This window comes from Cryptotermes secundus, unplaced genomic scaffold (assembly GCF_002891405.2).
Source record: "Cryptotermes secundus unplaced genomic scaffold, Csec_1.0 scaffold213, whole genome shotgun sequence".
In the NCBI taxonomy this organism is placed as follows: Eukaryota; Metazoa; Arthropoda; class Insecta; order Blattodea; family Kalotermitidae; genus Cryptotermes; species Cryptotermes secundus.
The window spans coordinates 2,928,305-2,950,449 of NW_019731264.1; the positions used below are offsets into that span (position 1 = coordinate 2,928,305).

The 22,145-nt window shown below is 44.7% G+C and overlaps 1 protein-coding gene across 8 annotated transcripts in view; it reads left to right on the forward strand.

Moving 5' to 3' along the window:
• LOC111866732 (sodium/potassium-transporting ATPase subunit alpha) overlaps nucleotides 1–22,145 on the forward strand; it is a 338,583-nt gene that overhangs the window by 261,374 nt on the left and 55,064 nt on the right. For 5 of the 8 annotated variants that reach the window (XM_023855940.1, XM_023855937.1, XM_023855938.1 and 2 more), the window contains exon 2: nucleotides 16,718–16,798. The exons of 2 other annotated variants lie outside the window; for them this stretch is intronic. In XM_023855940.1, coding sequence (XP_023711708.1) covers nucleotides 16,718–16,798 — 81 coding nt within the window. Of the gene's footprint in view, nucleotides 1–668; nucleotides 753–16,717; nucleotides 16,799–22,145 lie in introns of those variants that run through there. One more of the 8 variants, XM_023855939.1, reaches the window with a different exon arrangement.

Sequence of the window (22,145 nt, forward strand, 5' to 3'; positions counted from 1 at the left end):
ATCAGTCTTTATTTGTGTTGTCCATTTACAGGTTTACGTAATTACTGAGTTTCTGGACTTCGTCGTGTAGTATTTTAAAAGAATACAACGTCTCGAAAACTAAATCTCTTTCCTCCCTCAGGTGAAGGGGTGGGGAATGTACCTTTTTAGCTGAATTCGCTAGAACGAGTTAGTGTCTGCCACCGGTCCACAGACCCATCTGACTATGCTCATTTCAGCCTTTCACCTGAGGAGAGAAATAGTTCAGTTCCAGAAACGTTGTGTCCATAAGGTCGGGTATCGATCGCACGCGGCTGCCGCGCGAGGCAGTGTTCGTTGCTTTGCCTCGCAAAGTCGATACCATGTTGCTGCGCGCGGCAGAACGAACCCTCCCGTGCGCGAACTTGCCGCATGTCAAGTCAAATCGGAGAGGGTCTTTGTCCCGCGGCAAAGGGATTTCAGTGTGCCATGCTCCTTCGGTTGAGACGGTCTTGTGGCGTTCCAGTGTTGACCCGTATTATTTTAGGCGTGCTTACTGATCCGTTGCGTAACAATTGTTGCACGCATTGTATCCCGCAGGAATGTATTAACCGAGTCGTTGCCTGGCAATGGCTCTTTACTTCACAGTATGCCGAAGCCGTTGAACCTGTCAGTAATTACCGTGTACTGCGTGCAAGGATGTAAACGACGTCCAAAATGGTCAGATGGAAGAAAGCATATATGACATCGAAGCCACGGCAGTTGGAAGAGATGTTAAGTACAACACGTTTCATGTATTTATTATTATTATTATTATTATTATTATTATTATTAATTTAACGTATTTTGGAACGAACAATGAAATGTAAGTTTGTTTTTATGCGAACTTACCTACTGTATCAAGTGACCACGCCAGTGAAACTGTCCAAGCGCGGCGTTGGACCCCGACAATCATCAGCAGTGTCAGCGAAATCGTACTTTGAAGGGAAGAGACCTGGAGATTGAGGTTGTTGTGGTGCAGGCACGATTGAACTGGCGCAGGATAGGATTCATTGGTAGTCTTTCTGGACACGTTAACGGGCATTCAGGTTTCATACAAGCAGTGCATTTATTGGGTAACTTGGTAAATTTATTATTTGCATTCTGTTGTGTGTCATGATTTGTGGTGCTCTGGCCGTCAACACGACAATGACAAACCAATCGAATTGGGTATTTGGAGTTTTTTAATAACTGCTACATGTTTCGGACCATATTTATGACCATTTTCAAATGGAAAGGGTGACCAGACCCACGTTTTCTTGACTTCGACACTAGTTGGAGGTGAGTGGTCAGCTTCACGCCCCGGCCGCTTGCTTCCGGGGAATGATCGCCCGGTACCCATTGGATAGGAGGTTGGGTGGGCACAAGAACCGGTCTGGACGACAGGGAGAAGAGAAAATTCATGCTTCTACCGGGACTCGAACTCCGACCCCTCGGTCGTCCAGTCTGTAGCCCTGTGGGAGCCTCGACGTCTCACAGCCCTATTTAATTCCGAAATAGTGTGTTTGAAAGAATGCAAGGCGAAGGACAATGTGCAGAATGGTAGTTATGTTTACTGTAGTACACAGTCTTGAGAAGCTTTTAGACGTACCCTCTTGTAGTGCCACACTATAGCTCAGGCTGTTAGGCGCCGGCTTCCCACCGCAGCGGCCCGGGCTCGAACTCCGGTCAGGTCATACGGGATTTGTGATGGACAGAGTGGCACTGGGACAGGTTTTCTCCGACTACTTCGGTTACCCCTGCCAATTTGCCTTCCACCGATTCCTCCACAATCATCATCAACATCTGGGGCTGGTACAGTATGTTCCCAAACAGTGGCCGCAGTACCAAGTAGACTGAGTCTCACCCCAAGAGGAAAAAAAAAAACCCTCTTATAGAGCTCGTAGCCAGCTGCTTCAATGACTAAATTCCCCTTGACCCTAAACGTATTGTGACCCACGAGCTCAGCCTTGATCTTATATATGATGCAGTTCTCCTTCGATCTCTGAACCTGGATACGCTGACGATCAGCTGGTAAGGGTCACGTGAGCTTGTGTAATGTCCATTGGCACAATCCTGGGCAAAAGGTAGAATACTGTACTGGGTCTGCCCAACGACGTACAATTGGTATTGTATCTAGGTTCGTGGAGTTGGTATTCTTATCAGTTGGGAGGTGCCTACAGAGTTGTCCCCGTGCCTCAGCACCACGCCATATAGGCGTATAAGGGGAGTAAACTTCTACTCATACATAACCCCTGCACTGCTCTGATCTGAGCAGAGCTTTACCATCAGGGAAGAGTCCTCGGCATCCAATGAATACGTTGGTGTACATCACGTATGACAACGGAGCGAAGTAAACCGCCCCAATCGGGAGTCGCACGCCGTACATCATTTTACTGAGCTGGCCTGGCCCTTCATTTCACACCCTACAAATTGAATTTCTCTTTACATTGAACATGGAGTTTTGAGTGTAGTTAAACGCGGTGTTTCTGATGCATAATTAGATGCGAGGATGATCACAGTGATTATGTAAGAATTTGGAGGGAGTCAGTCGTGGCCTGTTTAAATGTACTGACCTGGTATTCAGGGCAACCAGTGACCCATTCGAGACGCAAACCGGGTACCTCCCGGGTACAAACAAGTTTATGGGATACAGGAGCATGAAGTGCATTCTAGGGTTTTTTTTCTTTCTTTCTTGAGGTGGGGTGAGACTAAGTCTATTTGGTACGTCGGCCAATAACTGTCCTATTGTACCAACCCCGGATGATAGATGGGGATGAGTGCACAGACGGTGGAATGAGGATTGGCAGGGTAAACTGAAGTACTCGGAGAAAACGTGCCCCAGTGCCACTTTGTCCACCACAAATACCACATGACCTGACGCGGGCCGGCGACTAACCGCCTGAGCTGTGGCATGGCCATAGCTCTGCCTAGATATATGTATAGGGCGTTTTTAATAAAATAGACGCGTTCACGGCTCTGCGCTTCACCGCTACCGGCGCGTCGCCGGCCACGAAGCGCATGCGAATATTGCCTGCGACTCAGCATGCCGATAACATTTGGAATGAAGGGAATAAGTTCCCACTTTTGTTCACAGATCACAGGAGGTGTAGAAAACGCTATCCCTCTAAACGTAAATATCTTTCGCGATTAATTATGTCGTAAAACACACGTACAACAATCCTTCCTGCACTTAACATCACACCAGACACCAACTTTCACTGGATAGCTTTCGCAATTGTGTTGCCGTCCTTGCACTAAGATTTGACACTCCAACCTGTTGAGCTACAAGTTTCAGTGATTTTCTAGGTGTATGTTCAGGTCTGGCCCCTATGTCATCTTGTCAGTAAGCACTAGGCGTTTAAGTCTTTTTTTTTCTAAGTTCATTCACCAAATTATGAATTGTTTCATCACGAAATTTACTCCAAATTTTCGTCGACACTTTCCAGCAGGTACATATTTCACGTAGGTGTTGTACAGAAATACACGTTGCTCTAAAATGGCGAACCATGTTCGTGCCACATCGCTAACTGTTAACTGGGAACAAATGGCACTGATAACTACTGCCTACAGCTGACAAATCATAAACTCCATATATATGAACCGACTTCCCGCCGTGTAACATAATACTGTGTAGAGGTCTACAAGTTAATTATTTTCCTTAATTCCAAACGTTATCGGCCGTCAAGCATGTTAGTCATCGGCAAAACTCGCGTGTGCTTCGCGGCCGGCAACGGGCCGGTCGCGGTGAAGCACAGACCCGTGAACTCGTCAATAGCATTAAAATGTCCCTGTATTTACAATATAAAAATCAGAACACAGATGGAGAACGATAATAGAATCTTACAGCATAAAATGGATTGAAGTGACAAAAAAGTAGGGTATAATGCATTACTTTTGTGTGGTAGCAAGGAACTTCCGTATTGTTACAGAGTTCATATTGAACGGGCGGACATCCTGTTGTGCAAACAAGAACTTCACCGGTGAATTCCTTCATATTTTCTTTACTCCCTATATTTCTCCTTTTATTCCTTTATTTCTTTCGTGTGTACATTTTTTGTAAGATGAGATTTCTTTCAGATTCTTTGTGCAGTTCCAGTTTAAATGAGTAACTGTTGCCTCAGAGTATAGTCTCTGGGTTGCAGCGCCTTGCAGTCTTCCTCGCCCCCACACAGTACGATCCTGAAAATGGAGTTGGTTTGTTTCTCAGAAACATTGCCACAAAAACCGCCGTGAAAACTTCACAACATATTCTGTACTACTGATTTTTTTAATTATAATATAGTGAGGCTAGCAGAAACCCCCCCCCCGCAATCTGCCCAATTTCATGTGTTGTTGAACATTCGTTCACACACAGTCACTAGAAAATTCATAACGGAAGTTGTCTTTCCGTTTCCGTGACGGCTGAACGATCCTCACAGTTGACACAGTCTGTTTATCGTGGAAACGCGAGGAAATGTTACCTGTATGTTTCGGATTACATGTGCTGTGTTAGGGTTGCGCTAATTTTTCCCAGGCAGCTCTTTGCAGTTCATGTGCGCTTATAATATTTGGCCTGTACGGAAATCTTTCCCCCAGTTATATTTCTTTGGCAGCGATAGTGCATGTATGCTGAAGAAACTGACGTTTTCACAGTTCCAGTCAACGGAACTAGCAACTGCTCTTCAAGCAGTAGGGGATTAACATATCTAGGCAGTGCCCGCTGTTCATGTTATAGCATATGCTGAAGGAACTGACGTTTTCACAGTTCCACTCAACGGAACTAGCAGCTGTTCTTCAAACAGTAGGGGATTAACATATCTAGGCAGTACCCGCTGTTCATGTTATAGCATATGCTGAAGGAACTGACGTTTTCACAGTTCCACTCAACGGAACTAGCAGCTGCTCTTCAAGCAGTAAGGGATTAACATATCTAGGCCGTACCCGCTGTTCGTATTATAGTAATGAATAGAGCGAAGAGGGCTTCTCCGGCGGTAGGCCGTACATTCTTGCCTGTTTCGTTTACGTGTTCTTGGTAGACATTCCAAATGGATGGGTTGTCTTATATTTGCTTCACAGTCAACATGGCGCCTGCTACGTGACACAGGGTCACATCTCGGCAGTCAGGTCATTTTTACCGCTCTAAAAGGAAATTCCTGTTGTTAGATAGCCTTAAGGGTCTTGTCCGCCAGCATTGGAACCGTGTCGTGAGCCAGTACAATTTCTCAGCAATCGATTTCGTTTACGATGCTTTTCAGTATGTCAACGTTCATGTTCCAGTTTTTCGGACGATCTCCTTATTGCTGAAACTAAAATGTTGAGCTGTTTTGAGTCGTTTATTTTGAGCTGGGTGTGGATCACTATTTTACAGGAGCAAAAAGAAGTTGATTTTACAGTTGATGGTATTATCTAAAGTTACCAGGTTTTTCTTGGGGAGGGGGGTGTACTGTGTCTTGCTGAACACGCTTAATTTTATTACAGAACCCTAGAAATTACAAAATTGTTTTCCCTTGTGAGGCATGCGTCAAAGCTGTTGTGGTTCTAAGAAGAGGGAGTAAAGTAAGTAAAGCTATCCCTGTAAGAGGCCGTGAAGGCCCATAGGGTCGTGAGACGTTGAGGGTCCCACATTTTCTAGACAATCGGCTCAAAGATGGCGGCAAGGTTATCGGCCTTACGCGCCTGCCGCGCTTTACTCCCCAGGAAAATTATTCAATTAATTCCTGGTACTCATTTTTGTTAGAGGCTGAGTCGACCCCAGGACCATAGTGCGGCTGGAAGGATTAGGTCAATTGAAAAAAATCCAGTGACCTCATCGAGGCTTGAACTCGCGACCTTCCGGCTTGTAGCATAGCCCCTCAACCAACTGCGCTACCGCGTAAAGGGAATCGCAATATATTGTGGGGAGGGAGGAAGAGCATCATTCTGTTAGAAGGTTCCCAGGCTTCACCCGCTTGCCCTTCTGAAAGGGGCAGTGTGAAAGCTAAGACGTTATGACGTTTGTAGGCAGTGGCTTGAGACGGGATACCTGGAATTCCGATTTTTTAATCATTGTCGACGTATAATTTGGAAGAACAGAATTGTGGTGAATTTATATCGGGATTGCTGCATCAGAAGCACGCAGTAGCAACATGGAACTTGGGATCCATCTCAACATTTGCTTGAAGACGGAGGAAAACCAAGAAGACATGTCGAGATGGTCGGTCGCAGGACCTTCCCGGATGCACACTGACTTCTAGCCACCAGTCCGGCAGGCAGTATTATGAGAGGCTGTCACAGGGATCACATGATTGCTTGAAGTTTTTGCTGTATAACTTCGGGAGGGGTGATGACCTTTCACAATAAACAGTTTCTTGTAAGATTTGAGGCTTTCACGGCGGTGACTTCAAACAGTTTCTTGTTTAATATATTCTGCATGCACTTCCAACTTCAGGGTCCTACATTTAATTACGCCAGTGATATTACGTGAAGATTAATTAATTACCTTGAAGGTAAACATAACGTAGTTTTGTACATTTTTTCTTCCCAGTTTTCTTAGGTGTAGTCATTTTCCTCGCCCATCACAGTGGCTGCGCGGTCGAAGGTATGAACTGTCTTCGCCCGGTCAAACACTGCGATCATGGGTTCGAATCCCACTTGAGGTATGGATGTCATTGTGCGTTTATTCTGTGTTTCTGTTGTCCTGCTTTTGCAGGCAGCGCCTTGCGACGGGCTGAAACCCCGTTGACGGAGTCTTACCCACCGTGTAAAAGATCACGAAACTGAAAAGCGGCGAAGGTCCATCAGAGGACTATAGAGTCATTTTCCTCGTCGTTTTGTTTCAACGCGTTGAAGCTTTGTTTATCCATTAGAAATAGGAATCACCGTGTTCCTCAAGCCACGGCAGGTTGTCTCCCGACCCGCTCTTGAATGTGCGAATGTTTCTGAACGGGGAGCGGAGTACCTTGTCTCGAAAAGAAACGAAAATGCTGCTGTCGGGTGGCCGGTTAAGGGAGAGTTTCATTTGCATTGTGAGTGAAGTATATTCCTTCATTCCACGCGATGAACGGAAGCTTATTTTTTAGATTTCACAGAATGGTTTGCGATACTGTTTGAGATCCTTGCATGCCTTCGGTTTCCATTCATCAGTCCCCACGCATATTCCTTCTTTTCAGCACCCAACGAGTCTGTTGCGTACCCGAATGGAGCATGTAATGTAAACAAAATTATGAAGGGCTGCAGGCTTCCATTTGGAATGTTAGGAATTGAGACTTCTTTCCTCTTTAATTCCTCGACTTATGATCCATGAGTGCATATGCGTTTGCTCTACTAGTTGTTGCATGTTATTTGCCGGGCAGTAAAGACGTTTCCTGGGAACATTACAGTGACAGTTCAGGTACCGTTGCTATGTAAGGTCTACAACAATATGTGACTATGGGAAGCACCCACAGTGGATCGAGTGCTAGCCAATCGCAAGCTAGAAACCATTCGCTCCCTTGCAACGGCCGAGTAAGCAACCGGTGCTAGGCAAAGCCTGCAACAATACGGACAGTGACATGTTTTTATAGGTCCGGCTCTAGGTTACATAAGAAGATAATTGAGTGGAAGTTCGACATTCTAGTGAGAGTTGTTTTAACATTTTGTGATATAGTTGCGTTGAATTGTAGTTAGTGGAAGAGTAATAAAGTGACGTCGCAAGAACACGCCTCGAGGTCTTGTTTCACGACATGAAACACGTTAAGGTAAGAGTCGTGATAGTACAGTCGGTATAGCGACTGGCTACAGGTTGGTCGGAGTTGAGTCCCGATAGGAGCGCGTCGTTCAGACCGCCTATGGAGCCAACTCAACCTGTCCCATGGGTGTCGGGGGCTCTTTCCCCCGGGGCGGAAATCCGACCACTCCAAATTAGTGCCGAGGTCAAGAATCTATGGATCTATATATTCGCTCCCCCAAACGTCTTAATGACAGTGCGTAATAAGTTCAGCACGGGACAACTTCACCCATCGTACAAAATAATTGTGACATGAAGTATGCATTTGATTATGACACACCATGTACAGCTTTTAGGAGCCGGGATAGCAGTCAGTATAGAGACTGACTACGGGTTGGACGACCCAGGGGTCAGAGTTCGAGTCCCGGCAGCGTTAAGAATTTTCTCCACGTTGTCCAGACGGGCTCTAGGACCACCCAACTTCCTGTCCAATGTGTACCGGGTGTTCTTTCCCCAGAGGTAAAGCGGCAGAGGCGTGAAGCTGACCACTCACCTTCAACTAGTGCCAAGGCCAAGAGAATGTGAATCTATACATCCACTCCCCAATACGTCTTAACGGCGTGGTGCTTAATTACTCGTAGCTAAGCACAGGGGACAACTTTACCTTTATGTGCAGCTTTCATTTGAAACACTTCTGTGTACTGACTGTTCACCGAAACACTAGGGAAAATTATTTTTGATAGTGTGCTCTGTAATGTCCTTTTAGCTTTGGAACAGTAATTCTGTATCTGCACTAAACGAATATCACTGAGGCATACAGAATCGCTTTTCAGCCTATTTGTTAATGCTGAATGCATCAAGAGTTCAGTTGGCGTCAGCTGATTGCCGTTTCGCATTGCTTTTCGTCCTTGCTGATGACTGAATTTTTGTGCACTGTTCAGAAACTTCTGAACTGTCCCAGGCGTCCATTTACAGGAAGTGGGATCATGTAGGTAGGTAGGTAGGTAGGTAGGTATGTGTGTATAAATGATCTGTGTCGGAGAAGAAAGAAGTTCCGTGAAGAACGCCTATCAACCTTTAAAATATTCTATCTGTACAGAGTGGCTATCAAGAACTATAAATTACTAAACATACATTGATCTGATGGGCCACGCTGTAGCATAGTGGGTTGAGGCACAGTGCTACAAGCCGGAAGGCCGCGGGATCGATTTCCGATGAGGTCACTGAATTTTTCAATTTACCTAATCCTTCCAGTCGCACTGCGACCATGGGGTCGACTCAGCCTCTAACCGAAGTGAGTACCAGGAATCTTTCTGGGGCTAAAGGGCGGCCAGCGCGTAAGGCTGACAACCTCACCGCTGTGAGCCGATTGTCTAAAAACTGTGGTAGCGTATGGGCGTGGTGGTGCCATAAGGTTACATTTTTTTAGGTGGAGAATTGGTTTAAATCATATCACTGGTGTTTCCAATTTACAAACGATCTAAATCTTCGTCAGGTCGAACCTTTATGTTTTCATTGGCATTTTTGTGCCGTATTAGTTCGATAATAACAGTGACAGAGTCGTTGAAATTATTAGAGAGTAAAAAAAGTAAAAAAGTAAAGCTATCCCTGTAACAGGCCATGAAGACCCATAGGGTTGTGAGACGTTGAGGGTCTCACACTATCTAGACAATCGGCTCAAAGATGGCGGTAAGGTTGTCAGCTTACGCGCCGGCCGCGCTTTACTCCCCAGGAAAAATATTTATTTAATTCCTGGTACTCATTTGGGTTAGAGGCTGAGTGAACCCCAGGGCCATAGTACGGCAATTATTAGAGAGAAATATTGTAATTATTAATCGTGAGAAACTTAAGAAGAATTGCACCTCGCAGTCGGTTTACTGCCTACTGCAGTGGTTTCCAAACTTCTTGGGGCCACCGCCCCATAGTTCCATAGACGCATCCCAAGTGCCCCCTACCCTGCCCTACCCTATGAAAAGCATTATTCAGAATAGCGGTTTGCACAACCCACAAAGGAAGATACCATACGGGGTCGAGGTTTCCCCCCCCCCATTTTGATCATTTTACAGATGGTAGGACTCCTTGGACGAGTGATGAGATCGTCGTAAGGCCTCTACTTAAACACAGGACAACACAAACACAGAATAAACACATACACATAACAAACATCCATACTTTGTGTGGAATTCGACCCCACGATCCCGGCTTCCGAGCGAACGAAGACGGTACATGCCTTAGACCGCTCGGCTGTCGTGACCGGCGAAGGTAAAAACAATAAAATAAAATACATTTAGTAACTACTTTACTGTTAGTAAATTTTTAATACGATAGATGGGTTTGATGAAGTGATACCAGTTTCCCAATATCTGGTCTGAATTCACTTCAATCGAAAATAAGCGAACAACTCGCTCCGAGAGGCTCACCTGCAGTGCCCCCTGCCGCCACCTTGCCTCTTAGCACCATCCTAGGTAATCCCACCTCCCCCAGTGGGTGGTGCAGCCCACTTTGTGAACCACTGGTCTACTGTGTGTGTATTCACCTCTTGGGAATTAGGAAAATCCCCAGAACAGTCGATATTTCCGTATAGATGGGGACCGAGTTCTGCTGCTCTTCTGCTTTTTGCATTCATTTGTTAAAAAGTTGGACTGTCGGAATCTGTAAAAAAGTAAAGCTATCCCTGTAACAGGCCGTGAAGGCCCATAGATTTCAAAATACAGTTGCAACTATATACATTGGGTTTTAATCCACCTCTGCCCTCTCTCCTGTATTGAGGACGACATCAAGGAACAGAGGAAACAGTTCGAACCGCGGATATTTGGTATGTTCTTGTGGGTTATAACGCCAAAGGAAAAAAAAAAAAAAAAGGGGGGTTTAANCGGGCGTTTTACAGGAACTTACCGTCTCCATGTTCTGGATCGAACATGGAGGTGACTTCTGTTCATGGCAGAAACCTTATTTGTGGCAATTTAATGACACAGTATAAAGCTGATTAGTTATAAAGTGTCACGTGTAGGGGGTTGCGCATGACATACAGAAGCTGTTCTGGGTTGGGTGATTGGATTTACTGACACCTTATTCACACAGCTCGGGACTACAGGCAATACAGCGCTATCGCTGATGTACACACTTTACACTTCACTGGGGTTCTCAGTCTTCACTAGCCGTATCCTGGTAACGGATTTATAACAGGCTCACTGTTACTTCAGAGCACGCATGAAGTCTTTTTGCACAGCCTAATTCCTTTCTTTGCCATTATTGTGATACTGCCAACTCAGTTCAATTCCTCTGCTCTCAAGTACATATCCTGGCAGGCTGGCTTCTCGAAAGTGGACACAATTCTTCTCAACTGAACTCTTCTTTGTAACCACTTTGCACGGACCACGCAGAAAACACAGCCTCTCTGTTGATGGGAAGGCGTGTTTACAGCGCCTTTGCAGAACAACGGAAGTTACTCGATTGTTGCTTGCGTATTCGTTGCTGTAGGAATGTGTTTACAGCAATGAACATCCATTCTGGCTTCACTATTCCGGATTTCGGCCATCATGTCATAATAGTGTAGACTGTTTATGATTCTCCGGAACGTCGAGCTTTTTCCGAACTGTGCGGTGTTACTACCCAGAAGAACGTCATCACTTCTTCGTTCTTTTATCTTTGCCACGGGAATATCGGAGGTGGTGTGTGACCAGTGGGGCGCGTTTGTCACCAGGAACCAATCGGTGGGTGAGGAGAAGGCTACGTAATGACTGCTTGGCTAACCATCGCGGTATTCTTGGCTTAAGATTTCCGCGGCAGTTTCAGGAATACGCCTGATGGCAGTCTAAACGTTGGGAAACTTTCAGCTCTCTATGCGGATTTTTCTCCGAAAACCGAAGTTACACGTTCATCCTAACACAGTTCCCGACTCGAATTCCGAAAGCACTGGCCATGTCGAAGAATCCGGATTGTGAAACTGGTTGCGGAGGGATCGTGTTGGAGTGTTTCCTGCAGGAAGCGAAACTTGTATTCCAGTGGCAGACAGCTGTTGCCTTACAGAAGTTGAAGTGGGCCTAATCCTCCTTGATTAGTCACTTGAATTTCACTGCGCGCCAAGCAGATCTGTTAACAGAGAAGGCTGTGGGACTGCAAATCTTGCTGCCTATATTAGGCGCTATTTACAAAGTAAAAGAAGAAACCCTTAATCTGAAATTCGTATTTCTCCGTCCATTTGTAACTGACTGTGTATCAGCACCTAAACCACTAGAAAATTGTTTTTTATCGACGGGCAGCGGGCTAGATGGTCGAGTTTCAGTACCGGTAGGCGTAAAATTTTTCTCTAGGACTCACCCTGCCTCCTGTCCACTGGGTACAGGAGACTATTTCCCCGGAGGTAGAGCGACCGGAGCGTGAAGCTGATCACTCATCTTCATCTAGTGCCGAGGCCAAGAATGGTGGAGCTGTACCTCCACTCCACATGTCTTCATGGCATAGTGCTTAATTATTATTATTATTATTATTATTATTATTATTATTTGAGGGGGTGGGTTTCCCCATGCACTTAGACCAAATATTGGTCCATTGNCTCGGTACCCGATGCTTCCCTCATCTACCAGAGGCATTGGAAACTACTTGGGCGGGAAGCTTGCCTAATTTTGCTCAGAGGTCTCCTAGAGACATGAGGATCTTTTACGTGCCGTAAATCTACGACACGGGACCCACGCCTTAAAGTCCCTCCCGGAGGACTTGTTCCTTGAATTTTTCCCCCCTTAAAAATTCCACGACCTCCGCCGGGTTTAAACCCGCGTACCTTGAGTCATGAGGTTGGAACGTTAGCCCTAGACTACGGAGGCCGCTTAGTGCTAGCTACCTTCACTTATGGGAAACATTCAGCAGAAGTTGAGAAGTTCCGATTTTCAACCTCGGTGACCCGTGCTGAAGACAACTTTACTGACGGGAAACATTTTTTTATTGCTAGTGGGATGGGACTAAGTCCCTTGTACTGCTGCCACTTCTGGCCTCCTGTACCAGCCCCAGTTAATAGGTGAGCGTGATTGTGGAGTAGTTGGTGGAATGAAGATTGGCAGGGAAAACCGAAATACTCGGAGAAAACCTGCCCCAGCGCCACTTTGTCCACCACAAATCCCACTTGACCAGACCCGGGATCGAACCCGGGCCGCCGCATTGGGAAGCCAGCGACTAACCGCTTGAGCTATGGCGCGGCCTACGGGAAACATTAATCAGAAGTTGAGCAGTTCTGATTTTCAACTACAGTGACAGTTTTACTTATGGCCATTCGATATGAGACCTTGGCATAAAATTAGTTTGTTATCCATATTGGCCTATTACAAACCCTACCATAAGTAAAGTCACAAAAATATGAAGAGATCCTTGCATAACGGCTAAGGCTGTTTAGATTTTTACCCACATTGACAGGTTACAAAGCCTGTTTTCCTTGAAACCATAAGTGGACTTCTCCATGTGTCCAGTAAACCATTACAGCATACGAAAGTGTGGCTGTAAAGTGCTTAAGGAACGAATTATATGGATATATAACTTAATATTCCCTTAACCAGCAGTTCTCATATTTCGTGAGCCGGAAGGTCCCGGGGTCGATTCCCGATGAGGCCAATGGATTTTTCAATTAACCTAAACCTTCCAGCCGTACCATGACCCTAGTGTTGACTCAGCCTCTTAACAGATGAGTGCCAAGAATCTTTCTGGGGGTTAAGGGCGGCCAGCGCGCGAGGCTGACAACCTCAACGCCATCTGCTAGCTGATTGTCTAGAAAATATTGGAGCCTCGACATCTCACAACCCTATGGGCCTCCGCGGCCAGTTACCACGGATAACTTTTACCCTCTGGAATAGTTAAAGCAAGTGTCAAAACCCCATGCTAATCAACATCAATATGAAGAACTTAATCTTAATATGTTTATAATGTAAAAGAATAAAGAAATGAGCAAGACTGCGCTGGTAAGGGCCAGCAGAATGTACAAAAGACAGACCCGTCCTCTCGCCAGAGAGGGCGCCACACAAAAACAAGACCGGAAATGTCAAACAGTAATAAATATCTAGTCGCAATGTGACTTTGACTATGACTTGACTTTGACTCAGTGAAAGCGGGTTCGAATACCTCCACCGTAGCCCTATGATTCGTAGGAGGCGACGAAAATGGAACCCAGTGCCTGGAGGTATAACTGGGCCACCTGTTCCTGGCGATATACTCGTAAATACAGGGACTTTGCCCTCCATGTTGGGGGGGGTCTCGAATCCGAGACAGTAAAATATGGTCATGAGCCCCACGGGACTCGGACCTGAGAATGACTGCGCTGGCGAGGACCAGTAGTAATTGTAAACGACAGACCCATCCTCTCGTCAGAGACGAAGTTATCCAAGAGCTATAACCGGAAGTGTTGAGTTGAAAAAGAAAATTGGTCGTGATCCTTAAGGGGCTTGTCGCCAAGGCGAACTGATTGGCGGCAAACCGCCAGGCGTAAAGTAATTCTTAGTTGAGTGGGTGGAATAAAGAGAGCTGATGGTTGGCAATTCAGTGAGCTCTGCAAGAGAGGCTGAGAAGAGATGGCGCTATGGTTGAAAGGAATTGAGAGAGTTCGGTCGCGGGATATTCTCTGGACAGGAAGGACCTTAGCCCGGGAAGCTGAAGATTCTCGACTGTTAACATCCGATATAAGAAAACGGCTGTTGACACTACAGACTGAAGAAGACTTAGGTTGTCCTATTGATTAGTAAAGTGTGGAGATCAGTGATGGCGCTGTAATTATACTTGTAGTTCCGGGTTGCGTGAATAAATGTAGTAGCATCCAGTCCATACCCCTTCTATAGTCACACTCTAAATCGTGACAGTGACTCCCGTTGATTATGAACAGGCTTTGCCACTAGAAGGCCCATGTTGTACAGCAGTGCAAGTATCTTGGCAGGTTCAGTGACGCTATTTCGGGAGTAGCAAGGCCCCTGGTGATGTTACATAACAGTGTTCACCAACTGTCATGTTTAGTCTTCTTCCTTACTGTTACTGAATAGCTCTGCATTTGTCCTAGGTCGAGAAACCTCGGTCTGCAGCCGTCACATCCAAAGTAGCCTCTCGGTCCTCTCCCTCAGCTTTCTGTCTAACGTACTTGCGGCCCTTTCCCAGGGAGTAGAGCACCCGAGGCGTGAAAGCCGACGACGTTTGTCTAGAGTTCGAAGCCGGGAGTAGGTAGATTTTACAGTAAGACTGCTGTCCTTAACTGTAAGGACGCTGTGACGGACACGTATAGCAGGCACTGGACCTGAGGCTTCGGCGTGGTACTCTAGGGCCGTACAAAACCCGCACTCGACCGACCTGGCGGAATAAATGTTGTAAATTTTCCTTTGAAGGGGGAAGATCTGAAAATATAAAAACGTTGGTAGTACCACCATCGCTGCCACCGCTTTGCTGTGTATGTTTGAGGGAGCATAAAGCTTTCGATCGGTTGAATAAACTACTAATTGATTGCAGTACGTCCTCATATAGAGGGAACGCAGTTAGACCTGCATTGCAGTGAAATGTGGGGAAATAGGAACAGATTTCATACCCATGAAGCCGTAAGGAAGTGTAGGAACCGCAGCTTCTTCGTAATCCTGGACGCCATGTAGAATGCGTGCTCCCACGCTTCTGTAGTCATTTGGGGTGCTGTGCTTAGGCGTAGGCGAGGTTTTACCATTTACTGTACGTGTCCCTTGTACAAATTAATCTAACCCGAAATAAGTGTAATAAGATGATGATTTTGCTGCCCTCGTGAGTAGTCCTATCCCAGGGATGTTTTTTTCCTTGGCACAAGCAGTAGCTATGAGGTAGTGTCAAAAGCTTTTTCCACCATTTATTTGTTTCCATATTGTGAGCCGGGATAGCTCAGGGGTTAGGGAGGATAGGCTAGGGGCTGGACGACCAAGGAATCTGAATTCGATTCCCTTTGGTGACAAGAGACTTTTCGTTTGGGGGGTGGTTATTTCTCCCAAGTTAAAGCGACGGGTACGTGAAGCTGACCACTCACTTTCATCTAGTGCCGAGGTTAAAAAATGCATGGAGCTGTACCTCTACTTGCACATAAGCCATGTCCTGGTGCAAATTACCTGTATTAGTTTTGTGTTAAAATTTGAAAAAAATGAAGGAAATGAGTGTTGTTATTTAGTTTAAGAATGTTAAAATTCAGTTCATCGGCGGGAGGTTTGGGGGTACACTACAGCCCTGTTGTGTGGGTTTTGGCCTTCTTTATGGTCTCGTAACAGGAAATTTTACCGGGGTGGGGTCATTACCACAACGTCCAACCCGACCCTGAGGGATCAGGGACTACACTTTGACCTGTCTGGCATGGTGGCTCTACAAGCGTTAATGTTCCCTCCGTTGTAGCTGTCCGAGTCATTGGGGCGCGAAGAACGTCTCTCCACATTAAGATGGTAGTCCTCGAAGAGATGAATGAGTGTACAAAACAGTAACTTTGCAAGTTGTTTCTCATCTTGTAAGATGGGCCACAAATTAAAAATGACTGTGAAGTGAGCAGTGCACTCGACCTGTAGTTCGACCGGCTGGGAAAACCACTTGGAAGACGAAGAAGGAGAACATTTTAAATCACTTTTAATGGACATGAGAAATTGAGCTTAGGTTGAACCGATTCAGGACTCTGTTGAACCCCCTGGTTCTGCTGCCGGAGTTAACCTACTCTGTTTCTTGTGCCAAAGTTAGCGGTTTGTTTCGCTGCACGTACATCCATAATGCTTGCACACTTTCAGTTGATTTAGAACTAAGATGACGTGGGTGTGAGCATGTAAGTTAACCCTTTCTAAAAGAGACCTTTTGGGGTCTCGAATGGCATTAACACGCAGCGGGACTGTTGATGGTTTTATGTAATAACTTTAATTTAAGTTGTATAAGTGCTAGTATTGTTTTTGTTGTACTGTGTTTTATATGTTTGCAATTGTTGTCGACCTTTAGAAATGGCCACATTCCTGTTTCCTATGATTTTGCATGAAATAATGTAAGTTTTTTCCCCTTAGTTTGTAATATTTTTTATTTGCGTTTTGGACTGTAGTTATTAGGCATCCCTGCATTTTTATTGTGTTTCAGCATGGGCGATCTGATTCCTATCGCGTCGCCACGATCTCAGCTACACAAGACGACAACAAGACAGCTGATGGGAGGGACAAGGTACACTCTTTCACTCACTGGCGTGGTGTCGGTGCAGTTCGTGTTATCTCTGCTTATCTGTCTGTCTTTCTCTTAAATCTGTACAATTTATCTTGCTATCAGATGCTGAAAAATGAGACTAAAGGCGTCGGATGAAGTGTATGACGACCCATTTTGATAGAATTCATTGTTGTCTGTGCACTCTGCGTTAAGATAAGTATAAAATTTCCATTAAGTGCGTAAAATTGATTTAATGATTAATTATTCGTACAGCCGTACATACGTCAACACTCCCACTCATAGATGCCACTACAGAGATACCGAAATACACTATCAAATCGACGTTCAAAGGCGATGAAGAGCTTCTCATACAAAACAGCCTTCAGCGTTATAGTGACATTACAGCATAACAGGCATATACCTCCGTCTGTCATTGTACGTAACATGTTATTAATTTTTAAGTGTTTCAAGATTTATAGTTTTAATTGAAATGACTCATTTTAAATATTTTAAGGAAATTACGTAAACATTCTTGTAGTATTCGTTGCCATTGAAGATAGTCAGTTGAGGACGAAAAAAAATAATCCGACATCAGTGGGTTTTTAGTGCCAGTGATAACGCAGTGTAATAAATTGGGTGATTTTGGAGAATCGTATATTGTGATCTCAATGTAAGTTTACTGTGTGTATATTTGATAACAGCGAAGCTATATTAATTTCTTCAGATAGCCTATTTATAGTGGAATGACACATGATGAATTGGTAGGCTTATCTTTTAAAATTTTTTACGTCTCTGTCTTGGCCAGTGTAAATAGACTAAATTCTTAGCGTATGATTACAACGTGGATCATAGAATTGGAGTTCCGTTAAAGTAAATATAGTTTTGAGTATACCTCGATTGGAAGCACCAGAAATCAGTGAATTATTTAATCTGAATTTTGCAGTATACAGTGGGCTACTTGGTATAAAATTTACTGATATGCGTTAGTTATTGTACGCTAGTACCATATGTAGGTTACACTGCAACTAGTAGCTTTTTTTTTCTACACCTTGCGCAAATAGTATACAGCCATTACTCTGTTGGAACACAGAATTACTGGGTTTTGGACTGTTTCCATCGTCCGGAATTCTAGGTAATAGAGGACACGACGTGAGAAAGGAAGACACCTACTCAGTTGGGCCCCTTATAAAGAGCTAATCTCAATCACTGGTCCAGTGATGTTTCACTGTTGGAACCATACTTTCCTTATTGTTGTTCTCCAAACGCAAACTGTTCCTGATGTAGGGGACAGCGGAAATGACGTCTCACGTGACCATATCACGCGCGTCTCCAGTTGTCTGATGTCCAGGTTGTATGGATATGACACCATAGTTTACGCATATGAGCATTACTGTCTCTGAACAGAAGTTTAGCAGTTGCAGCCTTACCGTTGATGTTGGATGTCTGAAGCTCACGTCGGACAGTTTTTGTGGAAACGGGGTCTTCAAGATAAGTTCTGCTGTCACATGCGCTGCAGTGGTTCTGTGATTATTCGGAATAATCCTTCTCAATGTACGGCTGCCCCTTTCTGTCAATGTTGACTTTCGCTCTCTGTTCCTCTTCGCTGATGATGTCTTCCCACGATTCGTGTATGCCGACATTAGCTTAGAAACCGTTAATAATGTGCCAATTTTTGCCACAGATGCTCTAGCTAAATGCAAGCCAACGATCTTTCAAAATCGGGCAAGCCTTCCATTTTCCGATTCTTTCACACGGACTGTCACTCAGCTGGATCACTGATGCACTGACATGAGCACTACAGAGTACAGGCAAACGGAAGAAGGAACATTCAGTGTTGCCAGCTGAAGTTCTTTCAGTGTAGCCGACACAAATTCTGTTCCTCATTTTCTTAGTGCTTCCATTATTTTGTCCACTCCTGTAAGGGATACATATTCATCGACTTTGACTAGTCCTGTGAGAAATTCTGAGCCTGTGTACTAGTTGTGTTTCTCGCGATTCGGCCCCTTTACCAGAGCTGCTTGCCAAAAAAGAGGTAAGGTGGTACGCAGACCGGTTTGGACACTGGTTGCTTTTCAGTAGCCAGTTATTTTACTCATACTACTATTTGTGTATCTACAGTAAATGACCATCAGCATAAGATAAGCAAGCCTATACGAAATCACCAAAGAATAACATCCTCCGTGAAGGTAGAAAGAGGTTCGCCTTTTCCTCTCACCTTCCTGGCATTTGAGAGCACATAAAATGAGCCCACGACCGATAGAACATGAAAGTAGGCAACGACCACTTCCTTCGTCGCTTACAACTCTACACTGTGTAATCTGAGCTGCTAATGGTGTTGTTAAATAAACAATAAATAAGTTTATCCTATTTACGTTTCTTTTTCCTTTGTCTATTAATTGCACGCTTTTGCATTGCATGATTTGTTACGCTTTATATGTTCAATTTTCATAACCATTGCTTTTCTCAAGTCTTACTACTGAGATAACACGTCAGTAATACTAACCGTTAAACAGCCTCAGTCAGGAATTTATTTTCTTGCGGGGCGAAGAACTTGACTGACACAAATTAAATTGCATCATTAACATTACCATGATTTGGAGAAAACACCTTGTTAAAAATATTGCCCAGTTATGTTCCGAACAATCCTGGGTTTGATAATGAAGGCATGATTTAAAATGAAGTGTCCCGTTAATAATTTCCATTCAAGCCAACAGCTTGTGGTTTCGTAGCAATGGAAATAAGGAGGAAACCGATACAGTTCCAGGTATGAATTGAACTCGGCACAGACAAGATTCGTAAAACAGCAGCGTAATTGACCCTTTAATCCGTTGAGAAAGAAATTTGGTTAGGGGAAAGCACATTTGTGTCACCTCGACTTATTGGAAGACTGAACACAGCTTCCCTTGCAAGAATTACACAGTATGCTTTTGTCGTCTTGTGTAACAGATAAGACTGCTTACAGTGTACTCCATAAGATTTTTTTCCTGTGGCGCTACAGCCACAATTTGGGCCTAGGCCTACCTCCATGAAACTCTCCGTTTCACGGTTTACTAGATCTTAAACATTCGGTAGGACTCCTTGGGCGGGTGATTAGCTCGTCGCAAGGACTCCATAAGATAGTATACAGAATTACCAGCGTCGGTCTCTGAGCTTTAATGGGTTTAGTTACAGACTGGAATAATTAAACGCAATATTGAAAGGCTTTCATATCGAATTTCAGCATAATCTGTGAAACTGTTTGTGGTATACATGGAAGATTCAGTTGATGACCTTATGTAAACTAGGCATTGTTATGGCTGAAAATTGAAATTACCGGACAACTATGATGGGAGCCTCCCATAACGAATTTCAGCCAAGTATGTGAAACAGTTTGCGGGATACATAGAAGAGTCACATGCATACCAGGCTTCATTATGTAATATTATGACAGCAAATAGGAATTTCCAGTCAGCGTGTCGAATTTCAACAAATTATATGAAAGGATTCACAGGTTACATCGAGAAGTCCATAAGCATTACCGGTAATAAACTACTCTTAATTATGGAGTAGTATGTCTGAAAATTGTAATTTCCCGATTTTTGGTGGAAGTCTCGCATGTTTAAATTTCAGCGAAATCTGTGCAAAGGTTTATGGGATACACTGATAGTCCATTTATGAGCTTACGTAAACTAGGTTATATTATGAATGAGTAGGGTTGAAAAATCGTAGTTGTTCAACTGTTTAGGCCCTGATATTGGGTTATACAGAAACGGACAGACAGGATCTCCACATAAGACGCTCGTTTGCTATGTGAAAATGAAAGCAACGGGTTTATTTCCGAGATCATCTAAGAATTGACGAGATACGGGCTTCTGCCATACGAAGTCCGCCCAGAGTGTATGATTTCAGAGTTTAACCCGAAAGCACCTTTTTTTTTGTGTGTAACTACAAATGTGCCCTCAATTTTCATGCGTTTAATTCGGAGTGATAAGTAGCGCTTTTGTATAGAAGTATCGAAAGCGTTCCCAGAGCTGAGCGCTTTACCATCCAGCGAATGCCCTGTCAGCAGGTAGGCTTACGCGAAACGTACTTCGTAAGAGCGTCCCCGAACGTTCTTTTGACCTTTCGCTTTAACGAATGCAGACACGATGGTCATGTTGCGCTGGTAATGCGGCTACGCTACTTGAATGTGGCGCCTCCTCTTCCCCCCCTCATGCGTCCCCACTTCTCCGGCCACGCTAAAGTGGTTATGGCTGTAAACGTGATTTTCATTGTTACCTTGGATACAGAATTAAGCAACATGGCAGGTGATGTCATTTCTGTAGAGAATGTATTAAGTGTTGTGTAATTTGCCTGGCGTCTGATAATCGTTTTATTGCTGTTGACCGAAGGCAGCAAGCAGTGTTTGTTGAGCAATTGGAAGCGCTTGGTGCAAGAACCGGTCACGTACAGAAGACAACAGTTTTATAGGAGAAAGAAGAAGCGTTTAGAAAAAGTGACGGCGAAATTTAGCGCAGTTGAGCACAGGCAGGAATATTCAACCTGCACTGCCCGTGTTCGACCCTTTTGTTGGGCTGCTTTACGACGCCCTCAGAATCAGAACTGTGCGCAGTTGAGCACAGGCAGTACAGGTCAAAGAACGAATGGAATATTCAACCTGCACTGCCCGTGTTCGACTCTTTTGTTGGGCTGCTTTACGACGCCCTCAGAATCAGAACTATATAACCTATCGACTCGTAGGTAGTATGATCAATGAATACTGAATTCAAAAGGATTTCGAATGAAGCTGTATTGACTAGTCTACGTAGTGTGTCTGTATTTGCGTGGATAGACTTAGAAAGGCCCAGAACGTCTGTCAGAATAACCGATGATTCAACCGGGATCAGAACCGCCCACCTCCTAATACAAACGCAGATCCGTCAACCCTTTTCATGAGGTGCTCACTGTGGTGAATATGAAATATACTATATTGTGGGATGTTACGCCGTGTAGTTTGGCAGAATTTTACCAACGTGCCGGAGGAACGTGCCGCCTTAATCTTGCAAGATGGACGAGTAAACCAAGCAAACACCACGCAGAGCGGGCTTGCCTACCCTNCGCAGTTGAGCACAGGCAGTACAGGTCAAAGAACGAATGGAATATTCAACCTGCACTGCCCGTGTTCGACCCTTTTGTTGGGCTGCTTTACGACGCCCTCAGAATCAGAACTGTGCGCAGTTGAGCACAGGCAGTACAGGTCAAAGAACGAATGGAATATTCAACCTGCACTGCCCGTGTTCGACTCTTTTGTTGGGCTGCTTTACGACGCCCTCAGAATCAGAACTGTGCGCAGTTGAGCACAGGCAGTACAGGTCAAAGAACGAATGGAATATTCAACCTGCACTGCCCG